Raw genomic sequence first — 16,380 nt, forward strand, 5'->3', positions numbered from 1 at the left:
ATCGATTGATTTTTATTGGTTTCTGTGTCGACAAAGTCTGATTCGAATTAGCATATGATTTGGCGATTTTAGTAATCGATTAAAGGGAAGTAATCGTTTATGAATTGGTAAACGATATTAAATTACGAATTGAAGAATTGTCGATTGGAATATTGTCATTAATGTTACCAATCAAACAGTAGCATTGGTTTTGATTTTGAATTAAGCGAATTACAAAATCACCAAGTGAAATTGATTAAGAAGAATTGAGTCAGTCGTTCTTGTTTTTCGGAATAATCGTTTTTTTTTTTTTTCAATTAGTTTGAAATTGAATTTTTCTACTTTGTTTCTTGAAAGAATCGATACTTCCAATCCCTTTGATTTTGAGTTTTCTTTTGATTTGAGCGATCACCATGCCGGGCGAGTCCTCAAAATCGGCACCACCAAAGGAAATCGGAGCAACCTCCGTTCATTGTCCGATGTTGACAACTACAAACTACACGGTTTGGGCTATGAGGATGAAGGTTGTTCTAAGAATTCACAAAGCATGGACTGTAACCGATCCAGGAACAGAGAATGAAGAGAAAGATTACCTGGCGATGGGGATGTTGTATCAGGTGATCCCGGAGACTTTGATTATGCAAATCGGGGATGTGGAGTCCTCAAAGGTGTTGTGGGACGCAATCAAAGCCAGGCATGTGGGTGCTGACCGCGTGAAGGAGGCTAGGTTACAAACCTTGATGACAGAATTCAACCGATTAAAGATGTCTGACTCGGAATCGATTGACGATTTTGCGGGAAGATTGTCCGGATTAGCTTCAAAATCGGCAGCCCTAAGAGAAGTAATTGATGAGACGAAGCTTGTGAAGAAGTTTCTCAAATCATTACTAAGAGCGAAGTTCATCCACATATTTGCTTCTTTGGAACAAGTCTTGGATCTCAAATCAGCTGGATTTGAAGATGTTGTGGGAAAGCTTAAAGCTTATGAAGAAAGGATTAGAGAGGAGGGTGATGATGGAGGAGAAGAACCAAAGGTTTTGTGGTCATCGAGCAGTGGCAGCACTAGTGGTTCGGGTGGTGGCGATAGCTTGACTGGTGGAGCGAAGGATAGATCGACAAAGGGAACAAGGGTATCGACCTGTAATCATGGATCCAGTGGGTTATCTGGATCAAGCGGATCAAGTAGGCCCAAAGGGAATAATAGGGTTTCTCAAAGTAATCGGCCCAATAAACAGTCCAATTCTGATTTAATTCAACCCAATTCCAACAATTGCAAAAAATGTAATTGTTGTTGTGACAAAAATCGGAAAAATAGGGAAAATGATCAATCTAAGGTGATTTGTTTTCGGTGTGACAAAGCGGGTCACTTTGCCTCGGAATGTCCGGAACGACTCCAAAAATTACGAGAAGGTGATTTTTCGGAACGTGACGACAACGATGAGTCTGTGTTCTAAAACCGGATCGGAGTTGAAGAATTCTTTAGAAGGACTTAGAGATTCAATGGTGATTGTTGGAATCCTAAGTCGAGTAGGACTTGGAGACCAATCAATCTTGGGGCTTAAGCAAGTCGGTTTAGGTCTCCTAAGTAGTCTAGGAATGCATTTATATATATATATATATATATATATATATATATATATATATATATATATATATATATATATATATATATATATATATATATATATATATATATATATATATATATATACCGAGTCATGGTTTATATAGAAAAACAATATAGGTTTTGAGTGATTTTCCTATTATTGTTAAAAGTAATTTACCATTTGATTCGTTAAAATATTTTAACATCAGAAATATAGATATGATTGTTTTGACATAAAAGACGCAGCAACTTCATGTTTGATGATAAAGTCGAATTTATGGTATGATCGTAAAATCAATCAAACATTTTCACTCATCAAATTAATTGGCCACATGAGTTAGCATGTTTTAGATAGTCTAAACAAATGTCTCATTCATCAAGGTCATTCCAACCAAATTTTTAAAATAAAATTAAACTAAAAAAACTCAAACTTAGAACATCAAATAATAAAGTATAATATAAAAACATAGAAAAAAACACAAAACAAATGAATAGCTTAGCCTTCCTCATGTTTTTGCACATCCGACCTTCAATAATTGTTTCTAGGAATGGCAACGGGGCGGGTTCGGGGCGGGGCATGGTGTCCCAAACCCGAACCCGATTTTCACATATGTACCCGAACCCGACCCGATACCCGACGGGTTTCTTATCGGGGCGCCCCGTCGGGGCTGAAACTTTCCCCGAACCCGACCCTAAACCCGAAACCCGATAATTACCCGATAACCCGACCCTATAACCCGAATTATGGCAGAAAAAAAAGAAGGAAAAACTACAAATACATAATGATAAATTAAGACGTTGCATAGGCTTAAAATACCAAATAAGTTCTTCAATCATTTAACCAAATAGAAATTACTAATAGTCTAATATTGTAACATCAACCAACCAACCAAAACATCCAAGTACACAACATGAAAAACTAATTCATCACAATAATACATTACCAATTAACATTAAAACAAAGTTACAAACTCAAAATCAAACAAAATCATCCAAACTTGTTGTCCCGCTTTCTTTAGTGTTTTCCTACAAAATATTAAACAAACTCAAAATCAAACAAAATCATGGAAACGATATAAAATTAATATTTTTAGAAGTGTCGTTTTACCTCTTCCACATCATAATCAAATTCAACAGAACGACAATATGTCTCGGTCTCTTCAGAACAAGTTGCTACATAAAATTAATATTATTAATATGCAAAAAAAAATCACAATTTCATATAATTAATATAAAATAGTATACTACCTCGAATTTCATTCAACAACCAACTTTGAGCACACATTAAAGCCTCCAATGTCTTTGGATGAAGTCGACTACGATGAGGACTTACTAATCTTCCACTAGTGCTGAAAGCTGATTCCGAGGCAACAGTGGAAACAGGAATAGCTAATATATCTTTAGCTATCCTTTGTAGTGTCGGGTACTTAATCCCATTTGTTTTCCACCATGCCAACAAATCAAGTTCCATATCTTTAGGCAACAATTTCTCCTTCAAGTAGTTATCCAACTCACTCATACCTCCTGATTCATCATCATCTCTAGTAATAGAAGCAATATCCGATAAGAGCTTTTTGAATCCAACACGATGACCGGAAGAGATACTAGAACCAAATGAAGATGAACCAGGAACTGAACCACCATAAAAACCTAATGTTTATTATAAAAATGTTAATAATTTAAGATATGATCTATTTATTATACAAACAATAAGAAGAATATAATACCTTCACTCTTCCTTTTTTTAGATGCATTACTTGACACGTACTCTTGAAACAAAGTTTGGACAAACGCCTCCAAATTTTGAAATTCAATCTTTGCCTTTTCTTCTCCATAAAGTACAGGAAAAAGTAACTCCACAAACTTTAATTTGTATCGTGGATCTAAAACCGCTGCCATTCCCATTACCCCATGAATTACAGACCAATACTTATTGAACTTAGAAACCATTTGGTCAGCCATCATCTTAATCTCCTCAATAGGAGATTTCGTCCACTCACGCAAAGAATACCCAATCTCACATATCAAAGGAAAGAAAACATTAGCTGTAGGATACTTTGAACCAGAGAACATAACAGTCACCTCATAAAAAAGTTGTAATCTTTCACAAATCTCACTAGCCAACTCCCAATCCTTTTCTGTAGGAAAACATGTATACTTCGAGTCTCTTGTCTTTACCCGATCGAAAACCTCTTTGTAGCTTATAGCAACACTCAACATCAAGAATGTAGAGTTCCACCGTGTCTTGCAGTCAAGTATCAACTTCTTTGAGTATGGTATTCCCAACTGTTCTGCTGCTGTCACAAAATTTTGCTCCCTCTTTGGTGATGCAGACCAAAATGCAACACTCTCTCTGATTCTCTCAATCTCAAATTTAATGAGAGATAAGCCATCTTGGACAATAAGATTGAGAATATGTGCGCAGCAACGCATATGAAACAAATCACCATTCATCATTAGTGATTTTAGAGGAAGTTTCTCTAATAATATCCTGATAATTGCATCATTTGTGGTGCAATTATCCACAGTAAGAGTTGACACTTTCCTATCAAGATTCCAATCACACAAAGTAGTATAAAGTATGTCGGCAAGAACATCAGATGTATGCGGACAAGGCACGTAAATAAACCTGTTTAAGAATATATAAATATATATGTTAATATTAACATATAAATAATAAGTACGTATAAATTATAGTTAAATAAGTATAATATACCTCATAATTCTGCTTTGCAAGTTCCAGTTTTGATCTACAAAATGTGCTGTCATTGCCATAAATCCTTTTTTTTGATGATTAGATGTCCACATATCAGTAGTAACTGCAATTCTGCTTTTGGTCTTTGCTAACAAACTCATAGTTTTATCCCTTTCGTAATCATAAATTCTTTTGATGTCGTCCTTGATGGTGTTTCGACAAGGAACCTTAAACAAAGGTTGAAGACCTCCCACAAACTTCCTAAATCCATGATGCTCTACAATTGAAAGCGGATACTCATGCACAATAATCATTTCAGCCAAATCCTTCCTAGAAGTATCAGCATTAAATGTATAGTTTGAAACATGCGTTGTAGTACCATCTAATTTCTTTTTTTCTTGCACCAAGATAGATTGACGAATATCTGGATAAGGTTTGTGTAAACAACGCTGATAATGTGCAAGTAAATGTTTTGTGCCATTCTTGCTATCTGCACCCAACACTTTAGAGCAATGTTTACATCTTGCTTTAACTTCATCATTCAATTTAAATTTTATAAAATGTTGCCATGCCGGTGAACGTATTGCTCTTTTCGAACCAACAACTTCATCTCCATCTTCATCAAAAACTGTGTCTGTATCATTAATATTTGTTCCATCTTGTTGATCCACAGAATCAGTATTTTGTTGATTAGAACCCGAACCTCCCACATCTTGACTACTTGCAGTTGGAGCATGATTTTGACTAGTTGAATTCATATTTCCTGAAAAATATTAGTTTACCTATCAGGACATTATTCTTAACCACACAAATGAAAAAGATACAGCCATACAGGGTCACACAAATGAAAAAGATACAGCCATACTTTACAGATTCACAGGGTCACACAAATGAAAAAGATACAGTTATACTTTACAGATTCACAGGGTCACACAAATGAAAAAGATACAACCATACTTTACAGATTCACAGCCATCAGGACATTATTCTAAGAAATTGATACAGGGAAAGAAAGATTTACAGGGAAAGAAAGATTTACAGATTCACAGCCATAAATAAGAAATTGATTTTAAGAAATTGATACAGGGAAGAAAGAAACAGATTACAGTAGGACTGTAGGACACATATTCTAATTGATTTCAAGAATCCAAATTACCACAGGTAGTGTTGTAGTGACCGATTGAAGAGAAAGATACACATTTACAAGTCACAGTGACCGATTGAAGAGAAAGATACAAGTAGTGATCGATTACATATGCTCAATTTCAAGAAAAATGAAGAGAATTAAAGAAAGATGCGACCGAATGATCGATTACCTGTGATTGTTCCTTGTGCGTGAGCGTCACTGTGGCGTCGATCGAACTATCACAGTCGTTCGTAGAAGACGAAGTCACGAAGAGAAGATTAGTAGAATGTCGGCTCTCGGTCTCGGCTATTAATGTCGGCTCTCGATCGAACTATCGAAGACGTCGATCGTCTATCGCAGGCAGCAGGCTCGTAGCTTGCGATTTGGAATGTCGGCTCTCGGTCTCGACTGTAACCTAGAAGAGTGTTGCGATTTGCGAACCAGGGAACGAGTTTTGTTACTGTTAGGGGCTTAGGGCTGAAGTGTAATATTAATATATATATATATATATATATATATATATATATATATATATATAATCGGGGCGGGGCGGGTCGGGGCAGACACAACCCACTCCCTGACCCGAACCCGGAAAAAATACCCGATAAGAACCCGAAACCCGGTCCGATACCCGATAGTGCTGACCCGACCCGACCCGAAAAATTCGGGAATCGGGTTTCCCCGTCGGGTTCGGGTTTTTTTGCCATCCCATTTGTTTCCCTTATTGGGCTAAAAGTTTAGTGTTTCTTTATTTTAATTTTTAGTATTATATACATGAACTTTGGAAGAGATTAGGGGAATAGCATTCGGCAGCCCCCTATTTTCTTCGCCTCTAACCCCATGCATTGAAAGTTGACTTAGGTAGTGGGTTGAGGGAAGGAGATGAGGGAGCCAGTTGACGCATTCTCTCTCTCTCTCTCTATTTCCTATTGACCGATTTTTTTTTATCTTTTTTATTATTTATTAAATTATATACCTATTAATAAATTATAAAAAAATATATTAAAGTTCATGGTTTTTAATTCCCTATAAAATGAGTAAATATTTGTATGAAATATATTTTTTTTATAAAAAAATAAGGAAGCTTCTCACCCATTCCTTGGATTTATGTGAGGGAAAGGAAAGTAAAAAAAAAATGGTGTTCTGACCCACAATAAGGGGAATTTTTCAGCCACACACTCTCGTCTTATCGGCAATTGTAGAAACCAAAATGACTACGAATGTCTTTTGTCATTAATGTTAACCTTTGCATGTAATACATCTAACAAAATATGCTACAAAAATTACGGTTAACAAAATATGCTTCAAAAATCCTTAACTTAACGAAACATAGTAATGAAATAAACAAGACAATAACTTTAGTCTTCAAAAATCACCAAAATATGTTATGCGTGATTAGATATCTAAATGAACCATTTTGTCAAACAAACATGACTTTTAAATATTTTTTATGGGATTATAAAAAATAATCAAAATTTAAGTAGTTCCAAACAATGACCTACTATAAAATAGGTCATTTCGGACCAAATACTAATAGTTTTTACCTTTTTATATGGACCATTTTTTAAAGAGAATCCATAATATGGTACATGTTACATCCTGAAACATTATAATAGATTCCATCAACCAGGGGCGGTTTTGCTTGGTGTCCCGACGTTGCACCAGCAACACCTATTTTTCCTGTACGTAGTGAAAAAAGTTTCAACTTTTTTCGTTTTTTACCTATTTTTCTTGCATCAACAACACATCTTTCAACCTCAGTAACACCTACTATGTATTTCTACGTCCGCTCCTGCAATCAACGATTTCGACGAAACAAAGTATAGATTTGCAGTTAGAAGAGAGTACAACGAACCAAATTAGTTCTACAGTTTGGATGTCCATGTTTTGCAGCTAAAATTTCAGAAAAAAATGAATTTCGAACCCTAATTCGAAATCTAAAAAACATTTATTAAATGAGTTGATTATTTTACTAAAATATACGTTATTCATGTCTTTTATGAGTCATGGTTCTATAATTAGGTTAAAATATTATGAAAACATTGTTTGATATGGAAATCTATGTTGAATCAATCTAAAATTCAAAGGAGCCCCGGAGATGCACATTAATCGATAATTCATAACAAAAAAGATCATTCACCAAGTAATGGCATCTAATATTATTAATAAAACAAATTATTTGTTATTTTGTAAATAATTCTTTTTAAGTTTCACAAGTAGTTGATGTCATGAAAAGTACAATGAAAAAAAAATGTTTGTCAGATCTTTAGGTTCGTATATTGTGATTTTAATTATTTTCTTATGTTGTATCTTTTGATGTTTGTTATGGTGAAAATATTGGTTAAATGTATAGAAACTCAACATGCACAACAATAATGATTCTTATATCATTAGAGGATAAAGAACTAAAAGGTTTTCAGGAACTTACAAATTCAAACCTCACTACAAAGTCCTAATCTACCCTATGAATAGAACACTCAAACTAAACTACAATGGTTTACAATAACGATCAAGAACTGAAATGGTTTACAACAATGTACAAAACTATTATGAAACCCTAACCGAGAGAAGTTGAGAACGAGAGAGACGACTAAATGTGTATATGTGTGTAAAATATTTGAACTGCTTTATAGTGCGCTTCTTCCATCATATATGCTTGGGTCATGGGCATAAACCATGAACCAAAGGATCCGCGTGCATATTTCATGAAAGTTTAATCCGCAACCCACAAGAATTCCATAGTGACAATCACAAACCCTTTGCCCAGAATTACAACAATTTGAATACAAACCAGGACTCCATATACTAACACAAATTATCCAAAAACAAAAATAAATAATAAATAAATATTGAGATTGAATATTAGAAAATACCAAGTATTTTCAACATCCCCCCTCAATCGAATTGTTTATTTTTCCTTTTTAAACACATCAAGTAAACCCATTTTATTTGATAAAAAATCATGTTGTTTAAAACTTCAGCAAAATATCAACATTTTGATCGGAACTATCTTAACCATCTTTAGAACACCACTTGAAATTTTCTCTCTAACAAAATGAAGGTGAGCCTCAAAATGTTTAGTACCTTCATGAAAAATTGGATTCAAAGCTAATTTTATGGTTGAATCATTATCACAAAATATAGAGATAAGAGTCCTTTTACCCCCAAATCAAACAAAAAATTTAATATCCAAATTATTTCACAAGTAGCAGATCCAAGGGCTCCATATTCAAACTCAGTAGATGACCTAGAAACAATAAATTTGTTTCTTGTTTTTCCAGGAAATCGAGGAGTTATTAAAATAAACCATATATCCAGAAACAGACCTTCTTGTAGATAGGTATTTTGCCCAACCTGCATCCACAAAACATTTTAATTCAAATGAATCATACTTAGTTATAACAATTCCGTTACCAGGACTAGCTTTTAAAGACATTAATAACCTAAAACAATTTTTAGATGAGACTTCCTAGGTTTATGCATGAATTGACTTAGAACCTTAACATCATACAGAATATCAGGTCTGGTAATAGTAAGATAAATCAATTTACTAATAAGCTTCTGAAACTCAGTTATATTGACCAAAAGTTCATCATTTTTAGTTAAATCACCATAATTAACTACAAGATGAGTTTCTAAAGGTGTAGTAACAGGTTTGCATCCTAACATACCATATTCATGCAAAAGCTCAAGACAATATTCATTTGGTTTAAACAGGTTTGCATCCTAACATACCATATTCATGCAAAAGCTCAAGACAATATTCATTTGGTTTAAACACTAACCATTATCAATATTAACAAGCTCAATTCCAAAAAAAAAAAAAACATTTCAAAATACCAATTTCATTTATCAAAAACTGAGACTTTAAAAAAACTTTAACCTTATTTAACTCATGTTCATGACTTCCAGTACCCACATAAACTAACATAATAGTATTAGAACTCTCAAAATTCCTAATAAACAAAGAATAATCACTAATGCTTTGTCTAAACCCAAACTTGAACAAAGAATAGCATAACTTTTCATTCCACTTCCTAGGTGCTTGTTTCAAACCATATAAAGACTTAACATGTTTGCATACTCTAGTATCATTTTTAGTGAAATAACTAGGAGGGAGAGTCATATAACCATCTTCAGAAAGATCACCATATAAAAAAGCATTATTAATATCCAATTGATATAAAGGCCATGAGTGATGAACAAATAAAGATATAACTACTCTAATAGTGACAATTTTTGCTACAGGAGAAAATGTATCCTCAAAATCAATTCCTTCCCTCTGATTGTAACCCTTAGCTACAAGATGAGCCTTATAATATTCTACTTCCCCCATTAGGTTTATATTTAATTTTATAAACCCACTTGCAGGCAATAGGTTTTCTATTCTTAGGAAGATTAGTTATATCCCAAGTATGAATTCTGTAAAGTGCTTCCATTTCTTCATTCATGGCCTTTATACAATTAGGATTAAAAAGGGCCTCATTGTAACTTTTAGGTTCAGTTGTCTTATTCAAGTTTGATACAAAACATCTAGACTCATTATTTACAAAAGAATAATTAGTAGTTCTTTCTATTCCATACTTATATTTACCCTCTACAACATAATCAACAAACTTCACAGGCATATGAGACTCACGTCTAGCCCTAGAGGACCCAATAGATTGATTTAATAATGAAGGTGAAGTATGTAATTTGCTACACTCCCTACAAATATCAGACAAAATAAGAACAAAACCACTAGCAGGAGGCACCACTGCCTCGCCACTTTGGTTGCTGAACTCACTAATACTAGTCTCATCCACATTGGTGGATGCATCAACATCATCCCACTTGGGTTCCATTCTCAACTCATCAATATTAATTGAATCATTTATATACTCATTACAATCAGGTTCATCATAGGAAAAATGATCACTAGAGCCACTATTATCAAAAAAAAAGTCAATAGAAGTTGACCTTAACTTGCAGGGAAACACAGATTCATAAAATTTAACATCCTTAAACACAAAAGATGAATTAGTATCAAGTTTGAGGATTTTATAAGCCTTTTATCAACTGAATACCCAAGTAAAATACACTTTTCAGCATGTTCAAAAAATTTATCATTAACATTAAGTTTGACAGCAAAACAAAGACAACCGAAAACTCTTAAATGTTCAAAACTCGGAGCCCGTTTGAAAATAAGATCATAAGGAGATAAACCATTTAAAACATATGTTGGCATCTTATTGATTAAGAAAACATAAGTCAAAACCGCATCTCCCCAAAAATTAATAGGAACTTCATATTGGAAAAGAAGAGAACGAACAACATTAAGAATATATTTATGCTTTCTCTCCACAACTCCATTTTGTTGTGGAATGTAAAAACACGAAGTTTGATGTATAACACAATTATCAAAACAAAAATATTTCATTCTATTATTTACAAATTCAGTTTCATTATCAGAACAAATAGTTTTAATCTTAGCATTAAACTAATTTAACAAAATTCTAGAGAAAGACTCAAAACAATCAAAAACTTCATCTTTATATTTCGAAAGAAAAAATCCATGTGGCCCTAGTAAAATCATCCATAATAGTCACAAAGTACTTAAACCCTTTAACAGTAGCAACTCTATAAGGTCCCTAAGTATCTAAGTGAATTAATTCAGCAAGTTTAGTAGTATTATGTTGACTTTGCATAAAAGATTACCTAGCTTGTTTAGCTTTATGACAAATGTCACAGGGAGGTAAAGGCTCATTGCCAAGTTTCAAAACAATTTTCATATAATTTAAGGCTTGATCAGCTGGGTGACCAAGACGACTATGCCAAGTAAGTTTCGAAACACAACATTTAGAGGCATACAAATCAGCAGTTATACCTGAGGGCAAAATTCAAGATAATATAAACCCCCATATTCTTTACCACTGTCCACCGTCTCCTTTGAAAGTGAATCCTAGATGTTACAGTTATGTTTATAAAAAAGCTACTTCACAACCACTATCCTTACAAATTTTATAAACAGACAAAAAATTAACATTGAAGTCAGGAACAACAAAAACATCAAAAAGAGTAAGATTGAAGAAAACTAAAAATTTACAATTTTATTTATATGATATATCCACAGTATCACTAAGTTGGGACTCAGAAGTTATCATATGTTGATTAGCTCCTGAGTCAAACAATCCAATTATGAGATGACTGTGAACAAACAAATGCATTTTAGCATTGAAAAATTGGAATACATGCCATATTGGCAGTAGCATAGACTTCCTCAGTTGTAGGATTCTCATTGATTAGACGAAGTAACGTGTTGTATTGATCACTAGTGAAATAATGAGAATAACCTCCACCAACTGATTCAAAGAGCTAGAAGAGACACTACTAGAGTTAACAGAAAAAAAAATTGCACGAAAATCTTACTTTGACCAAATTGATTATTAAATTCATTCATTGGTTTAAAATCATTTGGATATCCTATTAGTTTGTAACACTTTTCAATCACATAACCCTTGAGACCACAGTGTTTACACTATAAACCATGATTCCTAGACCTGTTTTGATTTTGATTTTTCTTAAAATTATTATCCCTAATATTTAACACAGGGACTTGTGTATTCTTGGAAGTACTACTAAAGTTTAAATACTCATTCTTTTGATGAGACTCCTCCCTAGATAAAATAGAGAATGCAATTTTAACATTAGGTAAAGGTTCCATTAAAAGAATATGACTCTGAACTTAATTATAGACATCATCAAGACCACTAAGAAATTGCATTAGTTTCATTAGTTTAGAGTGATCATTAAACTTAGTTGTAGCTTCACAAACACATTCAATTTGACTAGTAAAGCCATCAAATTATATCCAAAAAGAGTCAAGTTTATTAAAGTAATTTGAAAGAGATGAGCCATTTTGTTTTAAAGAATTAGTCTGTTAATGAATATTAAAAACAACTGAACTGTAACATTGGTGCCTTCGACCCATTGATACAGTGAGAAAACTCACCTTACATCCTGAAAGAATAGTTGCACTGATCATTGCTCTAAAAGCTATATCTACCGGTCACCTATACAATTAACAGGAACCCAAATCTCAAACTATAAATCAAATTACCCAAAATGCCCTTAGGTCAAAATTGGTCAAAGTCAATATTCCTTCCCAGCGGAGTACGCCCTGCATATCAAGAGAGTACGCCCAGCGTACTCTGATGTTGACCAAAAGCGGGGTGTTGACCGCGTACGCACAACATACCACCAGGTACGCCCAACATACACAGCTCGGTCCCATAACTCTATTAAGAGATTATTTCATTAATCCCTTACGCCCAAAACTCAAATCCAAGCCCAAAATGATGTCCTAAGTCATAAAGTTTCCAACTTTATGACTTTGCATGGCTATAAAGTGCTTAATGTCCAAAAGCCAAAGTTGTCAACCCAATATGACATCATAACTCTTGTATGGAAGGGATAGAAGGGCCAAGATCACATTTTTATGGTTCATAATGGTTCCATAATGGATAACGTTTACAACTTTATCCATTAGAATGGTCCCAACAAACAAGATCTAGTCTTTAAGTCTCAAAGGGACCCAAAAAGTGCAGCTTTTTCAACTTAATCCATTAAGTACAAGTCTCCAACCTTCAGATCTGAAACCAAATGATGTTTAGATGGATAAAGTTTCCAACTTTATCCATAACAATTTCACAAACTTTCAAGATCTAAAATTTATGCACTTAAAGTGACCAAAAGCTCATAACACCTAAAACTAGCTAGATCTGACAATTTCATCATCAAGATTCAAACTTTATACCTATAGAAGAAAGATCAAGGTGAACAAAGATTGGATCTACAAGATCCAATGCAACCAAAAATTCCTCACGGTGCACCAAGAACACTCCAAAGCACTTAAAAACACCTTCTTTTTTCTCACAAGGCTCAATCTAGGGTTAGGGTTACAAGAGAGGGTGTTGGAGAGGTGGAGGCTGAGAATGGAATGGGTTTGGGGAAGTTAAGGAGCTTAAATAGGGCTCAAACCACGAAAATAGGGTTTAGGCATTGATCGCGTATGCCCAGCGTACTATAGATGCCCTAGTACGCCCAACTTACACTTTGAGTACGCCCAGCGTACGCAGCTCAACCCCAAAACTGCCCTAACTTCAAACGATCATAACTTCTTTGTTCCAACTCCGTTTTCGAAGATCTTTTTATCCACTGAAAGTTATTGAAGATCTCTATAATATAAGTTATTGAAGATCTCTACAATATTATCCAAATATCTTAGACTAAAAACTTCTCGAAAAAAATCTATATTTCATGCAAGAACCCAACCTATAACTTTTCCTATTTTAACCTTTGACTCCAAAACACAATTCAAAGGTTTAGATCTCATAACCATCATTACCTCATTCCAAAATGTTTAAACATCGCGTCCTTAAGGCCCAAAGCCTTTACACAATCCACTTCCGGCTCACGACCCTGAATCACATAATGATCCTGAACATGGTTTTACATGAACCTTCTACCTTGTTATAAGTTTCAAATAACTCATTCCAAATATCTTCAGCTTTTTTAGAATAAGCATGACCAGCGTAAATAGACTCAAAAATTGACCCTAAAATCCAAGAACATACAACAGCATTGGCACATTCCCACTTAGACTCCTTAGTTTTTCCACTTTATCAAGTTTAAGAGTCTCATCTACAAACCCTAGTTTATTAGGAGCCTCAAGGCACCTTATCATAGCACTACGCCATAACCTAGTTTTCATTTCCAGTCAACTTTATAGTTATAATAGATGTTATAGCATTATCAGACGGGTGAATATAAAGAGGATCATCAAAATCAACAGTATTATCTTTACCACTACCACCAGGTATGTCTGTAGGACTAACCATATTAAACAAATAGCAGGAATCAGATAAAAAAATAAGAATCACGAAATAAGACAATTGTATTGACTTAAAGTCCAGATGGTCAATATGGCAGGGCCCATGACAATCAATATAGAGTCAAAAAACAATCACACAAATCAAAGTAGGACCTAAGAATGAATAAATAATTGGTGTACTCAAGACAACCAGGATCTCCCACAGCTCTCTACCTAAAAATAGAGATAGAAGTGAACAAGAAAACCCTCACATAGCAAATAAGCATAAACGAAGGCGGATTGACTCCCTTTGTTCGTTCTCTTCTAGGGTTTATCGGTGATGAAATCTGACCCTTAGAGAGTTATTTCAGATGAGAGGATTGGCCGATCGAAAGACATAAGACGAAATAACAAATGACAAGACAATCACCACATATCGTAAGCAACAAACCTGAAAAATCACACTAGACCTCGCAGTACCAGGATCTTAATTAAACACAAATTTTTGTTTCTATTCAGAAATAATAATGCAGAAACCCTAGATCGAAACATAAAAGCCTAGATTTTCACACTTTATGTCACTAATATAGAGATTTGAAAGAAAAAATCCAGATCTAACAAAAACATGTGAAGATCTAACAAGATCTGAAAAAGAAAAGAGATTAGAAGATACCTTTCGATTCGACAAACACCAGAACGCAGTCACGTGGTCGGAATCGAAAAAATGGAGCCTTAGAGCTCTGATACCATGTTAAAAGGTATAGAAACTCAACATGTACAACATCAATGGTTCTTATATCATTAGAGGAGAAAGAACCAAAAGGTTTTCAAGAACTTACAAATTCAAACCTCACTACAAAGTCTTAATCTACTCTCTGAATTAAACACTAAACCTAAAATACAATAGTTTACAATAACGATCAAGAACCGAAACAATTTACACCAATATACAAAACTATTATGAAATCCTAACTTAAAGAAAGTGAGAACGAGAGAGACAACTAAATGTGTATGTGTGTGTGTAAAATATTTGAACTCAGTACGCTTCTTCCAACATATATACCCAGGTCATAGATATGAATCGGGTCATGGGCATAAACCATGAACCAAAGGATCCATGTGCATATTTCCTGCAAGTTTAATCAGCAACCCACAAGAATTCCATAGTGACAATCACAAACCCTTTGGCCTGAACTAGAACAATTTGAATACAAACCAAGAATCCAGATATTAACAGAAATTACCCAAAAACAGAAATAAATAATAAATAAATAATGAGATTGAATATTATAAAATACTAAGTATTTTCAACAATATTTTAATTATTCCATTAGTATTTATTTAAATGTTCAAGTTATTAACTTATTAGTATTAGCTACAAAATATCCTATAAACGTATTCTGACATGACAAGTTAATTTGATACAACCATAATCGGCCTAGTTAATAAACTTTTTGCTTCAAATAACCATATGTGTTTTTCAAAACGTTTTGGTCTAATTTTTGAGTTATGAAATATCTAATGTGTTTTTCTCAGTTTGTGGGTGGATCACAAATTCACAATTGGTATTTTTCATTGTCTATTTAAAATGTTTATTGACTTATTGTTGTTTCACACAGGTAATAAAGGATTTTAGATGTTTGGGTATGAAGATTTCATAACACTTATTAACTTAAATATAATGAGTTTTTGATAATTACTTTTTTTTCAAACTTATTTACTTATATAAGGAGTTATTTGTAGGCTATTTACTAATTACACATATAAGCATCATTTCTTAAACACTAAAAACTAACTTAGTAGTTTATTATGTTCTAGTATCGAATAAAGCTAAACCAAACCTTTTATTTAATTTCTTTTTGTCACCTAATAAACAAATAAACTTTTACTAAAAAAACATAAGATTAAATGTTTTAAATAAATGATCCTAAACACCCCTGATAAAAAAGATTGAAAAGTTGATGGGTTAGTGGGTTGTTTCATTCTATTAATTTTAGAGGCGCATTAAAATTGTGTTCAATCGCAACCAGATCTTTACTTGGTCACATTCACAAGCATATAAATTATAATTGGCCCAATCAATGTCTTTGCGGATATCTGGCTGGCCCACATATACACACTGA

The 16,380-nt window shown here is 33.7% G+C and overlaps 3 protein-coding genes and 1 long non-coding RNA gene across 4 annotated transcripts; 1 reads left to right on the forward strand and 3 right to left on the reverse strand.

The window, feature by feature from the left end:
* Window positions 1-392: 392 nt before the first annotated feature.
* Window positions 393-1,433, forward strand: LOC111898102 (uncharacterized). Its single transcript, XM_023894026.1, has one exon. The coding sequence runs from the start codon at window positions 393-395 to the stop codon at window positions 1,431-1,433; it is 1,041 nt and encodes a 346-aa protein (XP_023749794.1).
* A 994-nt stretch (window positions 1,434-2,427) lies between these two features.
* LOC122195767 (zinc finger BED domain-containing protein DAYSLEEPER-like) lies at window positions 2,428-3,285 on the reverse strand. Its single transcript, XM_042897866.2, has 3 exons — window positions 2,834-3,285; window positions 2,694-2,758; window positions 2,428-2,611 (listed from the first exon to the last, which is right to left on the reverse strand). The coding sequence occupies exons 1-3, from the start codon at window positions 3,102-3,104 to the stop codon at window positions 2,564-2,566; spliced, it is 384 nt and encodes a 127-aa protein (XP_042753800.2). The 5' UTR covers window positions 3,105-3,285; the 3' UTR covers window positions 2,428-2,563.
* LOC122195344 (zinc finger BED domain-containing protein RICESLEEPER 2-like) lies at window positions 3,284-5,038 on the reverse strand. The gene is made up of 2 exons (XM_042897172.2): window positions 4,302-5,038; window positions 3,284-4,214 (listed from the first exon to the last, which is right to left on the reverse strand). Exons 1-2 carry the CDS (start codon window positions 5,036-5,038, stop codon window positions 3,284-3,286), a joined length of 1,668 nt encoding a protein of 555 aa, XP_042753106.2.
* Window positions 5,039-7,769: 2,731 nt separating this feature from the next.
* Window positions 7,770-15,461, reverse strand: LOC122195696 (uncharacterized). The gene is made up of 2 exons (XR_006186243.2): window positions 14,931-15,461; window positions 7,770-8,760 (listed from the first exon to the last, which is right to left on the reverse strand). It is a non-coding gene; the product is annotated as an uncharacterized LOC122195696 (long non-coding RNA).
* Window positions 15,462-16,380: the final 919 nt, after the last annotated feature.

Source organism: Lactuca sativa, chromosome 8, assembly GCF_002870075.4.
Source record: "Lactuca sativa cultivar Salinas chromosome 8, Lsat_Salinas_v11, whole genome shotgun sequence".
NCBI classification, from domain to species: Eukaryota; Viridiplantae; Streptophyta; class Magnoliopsida; order Asterales; family Asteraceae; genus Lactuca; species Lactuca sativa.

Excerpts from the sequence above, each read along its gene's own strand:
- LOC111898102 (XM_023894026.1), top strand. The coding sequence starts at position 393 with ATGCCGGGCGAGTCCTCAAAATCGGCACCACCAAAGGAAATCGGAGCA.
- LOC122195767 (XM_042897866.2), bottom strand. The coding sequence starts at position 3,104 with ATGAGTGAGTTGGATAACTACTTGAAGGAGAAATTGTTGCCTAAAGAT. Across the intron at positions 2,759-2,833 it reads GTTGTTGAATGAAATTCGAG|CAACTTGTTCTGAAGAGACC; the intron begins GTAGTATACTAT and ends AATTTTATGTAG. Across the intron at positions 2,612-2,693 it reads TTGATTATGATGTGGAAGAG|GAAAACACTAAAGAAAGCGG; the intron begins GTAAAACGACAC and ends AATATTTTGTAG.
- LOC122195344 (XM_042897172.2), bottom strand. The coding sequence starts at position 5,038 with ATGAATTCAACTAGTCAAAATCATGCTCCAACTGCAAGTAGTCAAGAT. Across the intron at positions 4,215-4,301 it reads TTGCAAAGCAGAATTATGAG|GTTTATTTACGTGCCTTGTC; the intron begins GTATATTATACT and ends ATTCTTAAACAG.